This window comes from Protopterus annectens, chromosome 1.part0 (genome assembly GCF_019279795.1).
Source record: "Protopterus annectens isolate FY-2018-M chromosome 1.part0, PAN1.0, whole genome shotgun sequence".
NCBI classification, from domain to species: Eukaryota; Metazoa; Chordata; order Ceratodontiformes; family Protopteridae; genus Protopterus; species Protopterus annectens.
This window is the reverse complement of record NC_056725.1, coordinates 695460572-695473251: the sequence shown is the minus strand read 5'-3', so window position 1 is coordinate 695473251 and position 12680 is coordinate 695460572. Positions and strand designations below refer to the sequence as shown.

The window sequence follows — 12680 nt, the reverse complement described above, 5'->3', positions numbered from 1 at the left end:
TAGCCAATGATCCTCCTCTACTCGGCTCAGTGTGTATAGACAGAAATACTCTTAAACTTAGGGCTTAAATAACAGGAGATACAACCTAAAAATTTTTTTTAAAAAAAGCTCAAAAGAACCAATGAGTGCTTACTCCAAGCCCTAGACCATCCAACCTCCACCAGCCAGCAGCCAATCAACACAATCCTGTCACGAATGTAAAGAAAGGCTTCTGTTAATTTAAGATGGCCTGAGCATGTGCTCAGAACAACCACTGCAAAAAACAAACGGACCCAGAGGCAGCAAATCTGAACTGGGACTATACTACAACTACTAGCCTACACTATTTTAGACAGTAATGCAAAGAGGTCAAAGCATGGCTGTCCCCAATAACAGAAAATACTTTCTGCAATCTTCAAGTTGAGAGGCCACTCATGAGGTATTAGAATACACCTGCTTAACTTGTCTGCAATGTTGTTCGATTTCCCCAGACTGTGTGCTGCAACCAGAAATTGACTTGATGAGACTGCCCACTACCACACTCTCACAGCTTCTTAACAAAGGGGGTAACATTTGGTTCTCACTTGTTTGTTGCTGTACCAGACTACTAACATTGTCCATCTGGATTGCAACAGACCAGGTCAGGAGCACATCTTGAAAGGCCTGCAATGCTAGAAGGACAGCTCTCAATTACAGGACACTTATGCATGTTGGCCTCTTTGGGGGACCATGTGCCTTGAACTGTCTTCCCCAAGAAATGCCCTCCCATCTAATCTGGGAGGCATCCGTGGTCACTATGGCCTTGGGTTGGGGGAGAACAAAGGGGCAACCTTCTTGCACTTGATCAGAGTGTATCCAACACAGGAGATACTTTTTGCAAGCTTGAGTTACTTTAGTCTGACTGGATAATGGTTGCTGGAGAATGGACCATTTTTGATGGAGAATGGACCATTTAGTTGCTAGTGTCCACTGAAGTATCCTCATAGGGTAACTTGCCAACAGTACCAGAATGACTGCCACTGACACGGATCCCAAAGCTTGGAGGATCAGTCGAGCTGAAAGAGAAGAATTTTGAGTGAGCTTCCTGACCTGGAACTGAACAGTTTAAACTCTTGGCAGAAGAAGATAGGCTGTTTGAATAACTGAAGTGAGCAAGACTCCAATGAATTCCAATATCTGTGTTGGTTCAGGATTAGATTAGCTGGGATTGATTGAAATCTCCAAGTGAGAAAAAAACTGAAGTACATGGTTTCAAGCTAGAATCAGATGATGACTGTGGAGAAGTTATGAGCCAGTCCTCCAAATATGGAAACACCCAGAATCCCTGCAGTCTCAAGTGAGCTGCTACTACTGCCATACACTTGGTAAACACCCTGGGGGCTGTGGCGAAACCAAGGAGCAGACCTCTGAAATGATAATGACTGGCTCCCAGCTGGAAGAGCAGGTACCTCCAGGATGGTCTGTTCATTTTCATATGATAGTACACATCCTGAAGATCTAACGACAGCATCCAATCGTCCTTGTGCAGAAAAGGCAGAATATTCTCAACAGTGACCATCTGGAACTTTGTGTACTGAAGCATCTGATTTTAGACTACTGAGATCCAAAACTGGTCTCCAGTCCCCTGCCTTCTTTGGCACTAAAAAGAATCTTGAATAGGTTCAAGATTCTCTCTCGTCTGGGTGGGATGGGGTGGTGGACTTCTTGGATAACTATTTTCTCTAGCAGCTTGTTTACAACCAGTGCTGCTGCTTCCCTCTGATTTGGTGGAATCTCAGGGATTTTGTTTACTACCAGCAGTGGTGGATGGCAAAAAAGTACTATTTAACCTCTGAATATTATCCTCCACACCCATGAATCTTTTGTAATTTCTAGCCAGGCTCTCTGGTACAGGGATAAATGACCCCAACTGCCTCCAGAGATGAAGAGTAGTGACTCCTTTCAGGAGTGCTGACAGGATCTGTCAGAGAAAATATCTCTAGATCCGTGGTTATGAGGACCATCTCTGCCACAGGGAGGGGTGGCATCTTCTATTAGATTTCTCCCATCAATCCCTGGGGGAACTGTCTCCACGTGGTTCTTAGAAGGGGCCCTGGGATTTTTTGAACCACATTTTCCATCTGCCTTGTTGGTTCCTACAGAAGGTCCATTGAGGGGTCTAAAAACATAAGCCCACAGCAGACAGGGTTTCTCCCTCCTGTTCACACCTAGACAGTGTCTTTTACTTTGGGGCCATATACGGAACGTCCATCAAAAGGAGCATTGACAAAGAAAAACTTCAAGGGTTCCAAAAAACAAATCTCACAACCGCATCTTTGCAGGCCTCCTAATGAAAATGCCTGAACATGCAACCAGTGAGGTACCTTCAGCTGCATGGGAGATAAGCCTCATGGACAAGTTTGAAATGGACTGAAGGGTAGCCAGCTGCAAGGCAACAGTGCTTTCTGCCTCAGAGGATATGGTTCCAATGAATGATTTTGGAAAGTTATTCAATCAAGTCCCTCTGGAGTCTTGTGAAGTGTGCCAAATAATTCAGAGACTGAAGGGCAAATGGCGGTGAAGCACAGACTCGCTTTCCAAACCTGTCCAATGCCCTAGACACTCTGTTGAGGGGGGTGAACAGTGGAACTTTGCTCTCCTAGTTCCTTCTTCATGGCTGCTGCTATGACCATGGCATCAACTGGTAATCCTTTACTCCAATATGATCTGTCCTTCGGTGGTGCCAGGATCCTGTCTGGTCTCATAGGGATAAGCTCTATGGTATCAGGCTCTTTCTACATCCGTTGACAGACAAAATCAATGAGCTCACTGGCAGGTGGAGTCACCCAAGAAGTAGACGGGCCAGTTCCAACAGCATCCAGGAATACTCGCTCCTCTTGGGAATGTTTGACGGGGGACCAACCACCCCTTTGCTTTAGGAGTTCTAGGATGTCTCCAAATGAGATATCACGTGGTGATCTTGAGGACCATTCCCCATCAAAGTTAGTATCTTCTGTGACAGACTCCTGTGGAGAGTCCAAGTGCCTCCTTTTACACTTTCTCTTCCTGAGAACTTCTTCAGTGGGATGCTCCAGAGAAGTGTTAGAAGAGATTAGTATACCTTGCTGGGTGTTCTGGAAACTAGTTTGGGCTGGCTGTCCCAGTGGCACAGTTGGTTGAGCTTCTAGTTGAATGGAGTTGGGTAGTCACAGCCAAAGAGGGAAGAGAGCTCCAAACTTTTGGAACAAAGAAAGGTCTCTCCACTACCTCGAACAAAGAATACCTCAGACAGAAGGAAACTGACAGCTGTGTAGATTAATATGTATGTATGTATGTCTTTAAGAAGCTTTCTAGGGGCTTGCACAAGTGTATAAATATGAAGCACGTGTGAGCCTGACTGCCATTTTTTAGTAAGCTGTTCAGATGCAAGCATGTATGTCTGTGTAGTCTGTCAGTTAATCAGTTTGTTTATATTTTTAATGCTGCTATCCATCCTGATGTGTTTCTATATAATAAAGCATATAAAACGAACTACCCTGCCTGTTCGTCATCTGTACTAGAGAGGGAAAGTGGCAACATACTTAAAGACCGTGGGATCCCTCCACCCCACAGGCAGACTACTTGTGGAGGGAGTCGTAGTCAAGCTATCTAGTGCCAAAGCTCCAAGGGGCACAGACAGCTCTGAAAGCTTCAGAGTCAACTCCAACACCCTGGATCCAATGGAAAAGCTATGGCTCCGAGAGTTGTCCAGCTCCAAAGTTCTTGACACTGGGCCACTCAGAGATGCCACCAGAGGGGATGATACCAATATCTTCTGATCTAATTCTGCCAACTCTGGAATCTTCAGATCCAACGGGTCCAAAATCAATAGTTGGATCAGAGAAAAAGCCAATAATGGGATTACAACTAATATAGGTCTCTGAACCCAATGGGGTTGGAGGCGGAAGAACACCCATTTGAATCTACATCAAGAGGAATTTCCTCATCATCCTGTCCACATTGGATCTCGTCAGACTCTTGGAAGCTCGAGAAGAAGATGCTGTTGATGATGGTCTGGAGTGGTGTCTTGGTGACAATTCCAAAAATGGGGAGGGGAACCGAAAGAAGACAGGATCTGGAACCAAATGTGGTGATCGGATGCAAAGGGATTACCTTGGACGAGATTTCGAATCCGAAGAGGTCAGATCAGAACCTTTAGCCATTTTACTGGGAGGTTCAGGTACCAGCGCTAAGGAAGTAGTCGGATCCGAAGAATGTTTTCTAGACTCTATATGAAGGGATTCTCTCATCTTTGTCAGCTTTTTTGGGGTTTGAGCTCCAGAAAATGGTGAAGCAGATTTAGAGGGGAGCAAACCTCTTAAAATTAGCTTATTATTTTTTTCTATCAATCAAGGCCTTAAGATTAAAGGTCATACAAACATCACAATTTGAATTGAGATGAATTGAACCTAAACAATAGACACACTCTGAATGTGCATCAGATCACGGAATTTTACAGCTGCTGGTCACACACTTTTTGAAACCAGTAGGTTTCTCAGACATGCTTCAAGAAGAAAAAGAATAATTAATAGTACTTTTTTTAATTTAAACTAAAGACAGATTATGAGGGGAAAATACCAACTATGGTAAACAAAGAGTACTATTTATTTATTTTTATTTATTGACATTTTGTTAACTGGGTTAGTCCAGCTGGGCCAGGGACCTTTTTTCAGTGGAGACCCAAGGAGAAAAGCTCCAGTGACAGGCAATTAAAGTATACATAACAGTTTAGTTTACAATTCAAAAACAATTACTTTTAGAAGTACAATTCAAAGCAATTCATTGTGACAAGTTAAGAGACATAATAGAGAAGATCAGTAACACAAAAAAGTACTATATTTCAATATATTTTTTCACATATATGGTGTGGTAAGGTGTATAACAAGTCGTAGTATTAACAGTACAAATTATGAGGAGTGAGAGATGAGAGAGTGCATGAATGTGGTGGAAGGGATATCTGGAGGTATAATACGATGCCAGTGTAAAATAAGTGGGAAAAAATATGCTGAGAAGTTGTATGATGTTGTGGCATAAAGAACAGCATTGGAGTTAGGTAGGGTCATGACAAGTACAAGTTTTGATCTTTATAAAGTGTAGTCTGAGATTTTTCTTAAATTGTATAGGGTGTGTAATGGAGCGTAAGTGAGATGGAAGCTTATTCCAGGCTTGGGATAAAGTGGATTTATATAGTAGTTTACCGATAGATTGTTTGGGTTGGTAGATGTCAAGGAGTTGTTGGTTTGACGTAGGAAGTGTGCGAGTTGGGGTGTAGATGGACACTAAGGAGGAGAGAGCAGGGCAGGATGGTGGTTTATAAAGTATAGAGTGAATAATGTGTAACTGAGATAGGAGTTGTTGAGGGAGTTCTAGCCATTGTAGTGAGTTGAGTGCAAGGCAGTGGTGTGAGTTATGTGGGGAGTTTGTGATGAATCTTGCTATTTTGTGGTAGGTTTGTTGGAGTTTGGCTAGGGTAGTGGACTGAATATTAGTTAGGGGTGGCATAGAGAAGGGAGGGGAGAAGAAGAGTCTCTGCCAGGGACAATCTGGCATTAGAGGTCAGGAATCTATGGTTTCAGTAGAGCATACCCAGTTTTTGGTGATTTTTTTTATACTTTGAAGGATGTGTAGGTTAAATTTAAGTTCGTCATCAATGATGGCACCAAGAAGCTTTGTGTGCGAGTCAGGTTGTATGGTGGTGTTATTGGAGGATGAGATGTGAAAGGTAGATTTCAGGTGAGAGAGGGAACGTGGGAGGAATAGCAGGAGTTTGTTTTTTTTTAGGGTTCGGGATGAGTAAATTATCAGCCAGACATTTTTCAACAGATAGAAACGTGTCCTGGGTAAGAGTGTGAAGGTCAGAGATATTGCTGGAAGTGCAGAAAAGAGTCAGGATGTCAGTGTATTGGATTAGAACAGATTGATTGCAGGAGGTATGAAGTTCATTTGTAAACATATTGAACAGAAAGGGACCCAACATGGAGCCTTGAGGTACCCTGGTTGTCACTGGGAGGTAGGGTGAGCAGGAGGAGAGCCATCGAACACATTACTGTCTATGACACAGGTAACTAGAGAAGAAGGCTAGGGTGAAAGGAGGTAGACTGATGTTGGCAAGTTTAGTTAGAAGTATAAGATGAGAGATAGTGTTGAAGACTTTAGGGAGGTCAAGAAAAAGGCTGGATACTGGGAGGTTATTATCGTGGGTCTAAGCTATTGTATGTGTAAAAGACAGGAGGGCTGTAGAGGTGCTGTGGTTAGGGCGGAAGCCATGTTGGGTGGGCGTGAGGAGGTTCTGTTGAAGGAGATGGTTTAGGAGTTGTGAGTGTATACATTTTTTCAGAATTTTGGAGAGAGGAGAGAGGATGGCAACTGGACGAAAATTTGATGGGTCTATTGAGTTCCCCACTTTATGCAACGGGATAGTGAAGAAGGACTTGCAAATCTCTGGCACTGTTGCTTCCTGGATAGATCTATTGATTAAAAGGGATACTGGATAGGCTATGGATTCTGCAGCTAATTTGAGAAAAGTGGGTGGGAGATTGTCTGAGGAGGGAGAGCAGGGTTTAAGCTTCAGAAGGAGTGATTTAATGTAAGAAGTTGGAACTGATTTGAAGGAGAAAAGGTTACTGTTTTGTGGCTTGGGAGGGACAGAGGTGGAATTTGTGTTGGAATTTGAGGGTGTAAGTTTCTGGACAGTGTCGGTGAAGTGTATGTTGAGAAGGGTAGCAGTTTCTAGAGGAGTGTTGCTTAGGAAAGGGTAGAGATTAGAAGGGCACCCGTGATTGAGAATTTTTTTTAAGGTGGACCAGAATTTCTGTGGATTGGTTTTGCAGTTATACTGGGGAGAGTTATAGTATGATTTTTTTTTTGTCATTACAGACATGTCTTTTGACAAGGTTCCGAAGTTCTTTGTACTTGTGAAACAGGGAAGGTTGTTTAGTCTTAGTCCAAGCCTTCCAAGTATTGTCACATTTATGCATGAGAGAAATAGTTTCTTTAGAAAGCCAGGGGGCAAAAGTAGATTTCAATCGAATATATCTGGTAGGAGCTAGGGGGTTGAGGATATCAAGGAATATGCTATTAAAGTTGTGAACAGCTTCATTCAGAGGAATTAGTTTGAGGCTGGAGCAGTCAATACTAGAGAGGATAGAGTTGAATTGGGTGGTATTGAAGTTATTAAGTTTACGACAGTCTCTATAAGAGTGAGGTTTTGTTGCTTGAGTAGAGTGTCGCGTAGGATTGTAGTAGGAAGACGGTCACTCAAAGAGTTTGCTTAGGTAGTTGGGCTGTGGTAAAGGTTAGGTGAGTTAGTGAGAATCCAGTCGATGGTAGAATTGGAAGAAGTGGTATTGTGCAAGTGGGTGGGGGATGTTATCATTTGGTGGAATCCCTGAAGGTTGATATTGAGCTGTGGAGAGTCAGCAGAAATTTTGGTCCAGTCGATGTTAACATCGTCTAGGATGAGGGTTTCGTAGAGTATGTTGTGAGAGAACCAAGAGAGGATAGATTCTAGGACTGGAATATTGTTACCAGGTAGAATATATATGGAGGCAATGACAAATTTCCTATGAGGTTTAAAATGACAGTTAAGGATGATAAGTTCAGCTGGGTGGAAATCAGGAGTAGGTGTGGTGATAAAGGAAATACCAACAATGGTATTCAAGATATACACTAGTGTAAAGAAATGGTAAAAGAGACAGAAATCTTAAGAGTAATATAGTAAGGGAGCAAGCGGTAAACAAGATCTAAGTATGTTAGGTGGCTAGGGCATTATGGGTAAGGGAGGAGCTTGAGAGTTTCAGTGTTCCATGAGCTGGAAGAAGTGGCAGAGTCAGATCTGAGGATTAGATCTGAACCAAACAGTTAAGGAATGAATGAAAATGACAACATCAGAACATTTTACCCCACAAGTAAAAAAGTAACACTCCTGTTTTAAGTCACACAACAGTCAATAAAAACATTTTAACCTAGTTTAAATAAACAAGTTTTATAGAAAAACGGTGTTTTCTGTCATAAAAAGTAAAGGGAACTTTTCTGCCAGCAATGGAACAACTTTAGCTGACCCTCACCCCTTGAATGCCCATGGGGGGGGGTGCTCTCTTCAGAGATAGGATCACTGTGAAGGGCTTGGATCCAGACCTAACATTTAGTCAGCTCAGCTTCAGGTGACTAATGGCTGGGGCGTGTGGAAGGTGCCCTGAAGTTTTGGAAGCTGGCTGTTATATCCTTAGCAGGATTAGCAGGATATAACCCACACAGATTAGGCTACTTACAGCAGTGATCTTTACGAAGAACATCATGTCTGCTCTATTCCAAAATGTCAGCAGAGAAATGCTGAGACCAGTTTCTTATCACTTAAATCACAACTCCATTCTGTAAACTCTAAATAATAATTCAGACAAGCAGTGACTTGTTCGAGTCAAAAAGGAGACAGAGAGAGCTTTCCCCACACCAGACATACACACTTGATAGGCAAATTCCATCAGAAGTGACTATTTGTCAGGCACTGATAGAACAGATGAGCCCTACAGGGGCAGCAAATGCACACAAGACAACACTGTTGAATAATCACTGGCTAAGGAATTTTATTGCAAACTGGCCATCAAATATTTCATGACTTGATCCCATAATGTCAGCTGTGGGGATAGAGATATAGCTGAAGTTGAAACAGATGCATTCAAAAGCCCACTCCCTGGCTCTGTGGCATAAAGGAATGGGGCCCTGACTGCAGACCGGACAACAAAAACTTTCTCTTAGGTGCTGAAGAAGCAGGATGGGGAGGATGGAGAAGGAAAGGCAATCATTGCCTTGCACATTCCAGAAGGGAGAGTGGGGTTCTGCTTGCAATCCAGCACTGCCCCAGTGATGAGATTAGTGTTTTAATCACAATACAGATAGAGACACAATAAATTCAGTAAACAGGGGAGTCAGGGGTGCTTATTTATGCACTTTGTGTGTGCGTTTGTGTGCGTCTGTGTGAGTGATGACAAACAGCCCTGCAAACTTACAGCATAACAAAAATCCCTGACATGCAAGGGCAGCATATGTGACAGTACTGGGTTGTTCCACTTCATGTTTCCACTCCCCACCTGCTGATGACAGCAGTGGTCCCAGACCCATTGGGAGTACCAGAGACACAAAGTTCGGAAAAACTGATGCAAAATCAAGCAACTGATAATCGACTGGAAAGGTATGCAGAGGGGGAAAATGGTAGGATATAGAATACCGGTCCATTTTCAGCATTTCTCTGAGATACCCAGAATGAAGGCATTACTGAATTTAGGGCCAACTGTACCAAAACAGGTAGCTACCAAAAAAAAAAATGAAAGCAACCTATAAAACTAATAAAGAGAAAATGGCAAAAGCATACCTCTCAACTGTCCAGATTTTTGCCTCTTATTTTTGGTCTGTTCCTCAAAATTTGTGGTTTTCTAGCAAATCACTGAAGATTGGAATCACTTAATACAAAATAATGACAGGCATCTGAGTCTCAGACTAAGTATCCTATAGAAAATACATAATAATGCAAGAACTGTAATTCTAGCAACTTTCGAAGTTTATAGAAGCAATATTTAAAATCTGTCCTTATTTTTGAGCCTTTGTCACACTATTATGTTTGGGTTTGTCCAGATTTCTTGAACTAAGAGGTTGAGAGGTATGGACAGAAGTTAATGGTAGAGTTGCACTGCAAACGAAGGAAGCATCATATTAGCTTTAATATTAGCTAGAAAGTCTGAGTTGAAAAGACATACTGGTATATAAGCTACCACCACCATAATAAGTTTAACTTGCAAGCTCCTTGAAATCTGTAAAACTTGGTTTATTCAAGAGCGGCAATACATAACCTTCAATGGGAGGTACTGGGATAACTTGCTGTGACCACGAATTTTGGTAACAGTCTGGAGCTTGTCCTCTGGTAGGAATCTGTACAGAATGCATCTTAAAGGACAACAACAGGATATTAAAGCAGATTGCTCAACCTGCTGTCTCTTTTAGTCTCTGTTCGTTGATACAGCCTCGAAAAATCACCCATGCAGCTTTAAAAACTAATCCACTCAGCTGTTTTCCCTGTTAGGCTTCCTACCTTTCTGTACTGTTTTACTTTCACTTTGAAAACCAAGTTGAAAAACCTCTAGCTGGCTCTGAAATGATGATGTCACATCTGACAGAGCTCTTGCTCTAGCTACCGGGACGTTTCCTCCCCTAAAGTGATGTAATTCCCGCCTGATTTGCATGCTGTACAGATGAGCCAGTGGGCTTCCCACATTGTGATGTCAGAGCTGCCTTGCCCAGCCCACTCTTAACCTAGCAAAAATGTCAAACTATAATCTCACTTTTCTGAAGAGCCCTACTGATATGTGACAAAGTACAGGCAGAAGCACAGTAACAGCTGCAAAAAACTAAGAGCATAAATTTGCAGTGACCATGCATAGACATTAATTGCACGTTTTTACATAAGAAACAGATGTCTGTCACAATTAATCGACAACACTACATCAGATTATAAGAAGTATGCAATGCCGTAATTTTCTTAAATTACCACTTAAAAAAAGCTTGTGGGTGCTGTCATGCAAGTCTGTGAAATATTTTGTGTTTATAGTGCATCATTTGTTAGCTATTTAACCAAACAGGAAGGAAAAATAAGTGGGAGTTTGATGCTTTGCAAAACAGTAATTATTCACAGTGCTATGGAGCTTGGTTCTAAATTTGACAGGAGGAGTGCAACAAAAAAAGTCTCCTACTGTAAGGAAGGAAAGGCTGACAAGAAAACACTACATTAGTCTGGTCACCTGCTGTGAGCTGTCAATCACATGCAGACAATGGGTCAAATTACCCTTAGTTCTTTGGCAGCTAGGGAAGGTAGGTGTGAAGGGGGAGGGGAGATACCTTGAAGAACTAGATTTCAGCCTTCACAAAATAAATCAAGTTAGCATTTCTAAGAAGAAAGAGCAATAAAATGCACTTTTCTGTTATGTTCTGTAGCATTTGCACTGCTTGTGTTTGAAGTAGTCATTGAAAAAGGATAAAATTTTAACCAAAATAGGTGACTATAACACAATGAATGCCTATAAAATCAGTGCACTCACAGCAGCTTTAGGGAAAACGTGGCAGATCTGATGCAATTTTATGGAGACAACAATGCATTCTGGGATACTTAGAGGCAGACTAACAGTCAGAATTATTTCAAGATGCCAGACCCCATGTGGTCAGAGTCAGGAATTGAGTATAAAAATATCTAAAAAGCTTTAAATAGTCCCAGAGTGGTGTTAACATGTAGGAAACGCCAAACCATGATGAAATAAACATGTTTTTGAGTCTGTGGTTGTCCTTTAACTGTTAAGTGCAATGCAGAAACTGAATTATAGCTTTCAGTCAGGAGAAATAGGACTGTGTTGACAGCAATTAAATTATTCAGCTTGTGATTACAGAAAGATTTGATGAATGCTACTACAAAATAAATAAACCATTAGTTAACATAAGATATAGTGGCATCAGTAGAAGAATAAAGTAGTAACGATACAATTTCAGTTTAATCAAACCATGCTTAAGGCCTTCACTATTCTTGAAAACTCACTGGGATTTTAGTTGGATGTTGCTCTCGAATAAGTCTTACATCTTCAACTCGTTGTTCTGTGAAGAAAAAGCAACATGTTACAAAAATGAATACATTTACTTTTTTTAAACAAAGCTCTACAATGGACACCATATGATGAATGCATCAATGATTTTTATTTAATACTGAAAATGGTGTGGAGAACTTATTTAGTCACATCAAGGCAGCATCAAAGGGTGCCCAGAAGAAAAACAAATTAAAAGACTCTAGCAAGAGATTTTATGGACAGTATCTGTAAGACACTCACGGCATAGACACAAATCCCTGTTATCCTCTTGCCCCTAGGGCCACAAACTGGGTAAAATCGTATTATACTGGCTAGGCTTGTAAGGGCTCTTAAGCCATTGGCCTAATAATCTCCCACAAACCTATTAGATTACGGAAGTTAAGAGTCTACTGCCAGTTGGGGTTAAGGAGGTGGCTCCAGCTTGCCACTTGGGTGATACCAAGAGGAAGCACTGGGTCTTATACCCAATGAATGTGGGCCTGCTGAGTGTAAGGTATCATCAAGTACAATAGCTGTGGAAGCTGGCCTGCAGAGACATGCTTCCTGCAGCAAACATAACTTAGTGAAGCTCAACGGAAAAGCTGCAGGATGTCCCAGGAGGAGGGCAGGTCTGTCTTTTGGAACAGACAGCTGGCCTGCTCCATAACACCACACTTTTGCAAGCAGGGGATTGAAAGGGCTGATTAGACAACACCTAAATGTCACTACTGATGGAAAAAAAAGGGGCAAATGAACAAGTAAAGGTAGCTGAACTACAAGACAGTTTTGGCAAAGAAGCCAACCCCTCTCACACGCATATGTATGCAAAAGATACCTACATTAGCTATATGGGTAGTACCACTTTTAAAACATATACACATATCTCGTGCACACACACACAAAGTATATCTTTCATCAATGAATGCAAACCTATTTGAATCACAAACAAGTGAAAGAATGTCAGATTGCACACCACCCATCAAAACGAAACTATGAAAAAAAAAGTGTTTTTGTGGTAGCAATCCCCCTGCACTCCAAGCTACTATTCTCACACACACACACACACACACACACACACACACACAC

The 12680-nt window shown here is 41.8% G+C and overlaps 1 protein-coding gene across 2 annotated transcripts in view; it reads right to left on the bottom strand.

The window, feature by feature from the left end:
• Nucleotides 1–12680, bottom strand: part of LOC122794098 (microtubule-associated proteins 1A/1B light chain 3B) — a 329470-nt gene that overhangs the window by 85609 nt on the left and 231181 nt on the right. For both annotated transcript variants that reach the window (XM_044062248.1, XM_044062257.1), the window contains exon 2: nucleotides 11570–11625. In XM_044062248.1, the coding sequence (XP_043918183.1) occupies nucleotides 11570–11625 (56 nt within the window). The remainder of the gene's footprint in view (nucleotides 1–11569; nucleotides 11626–12680) is intronic.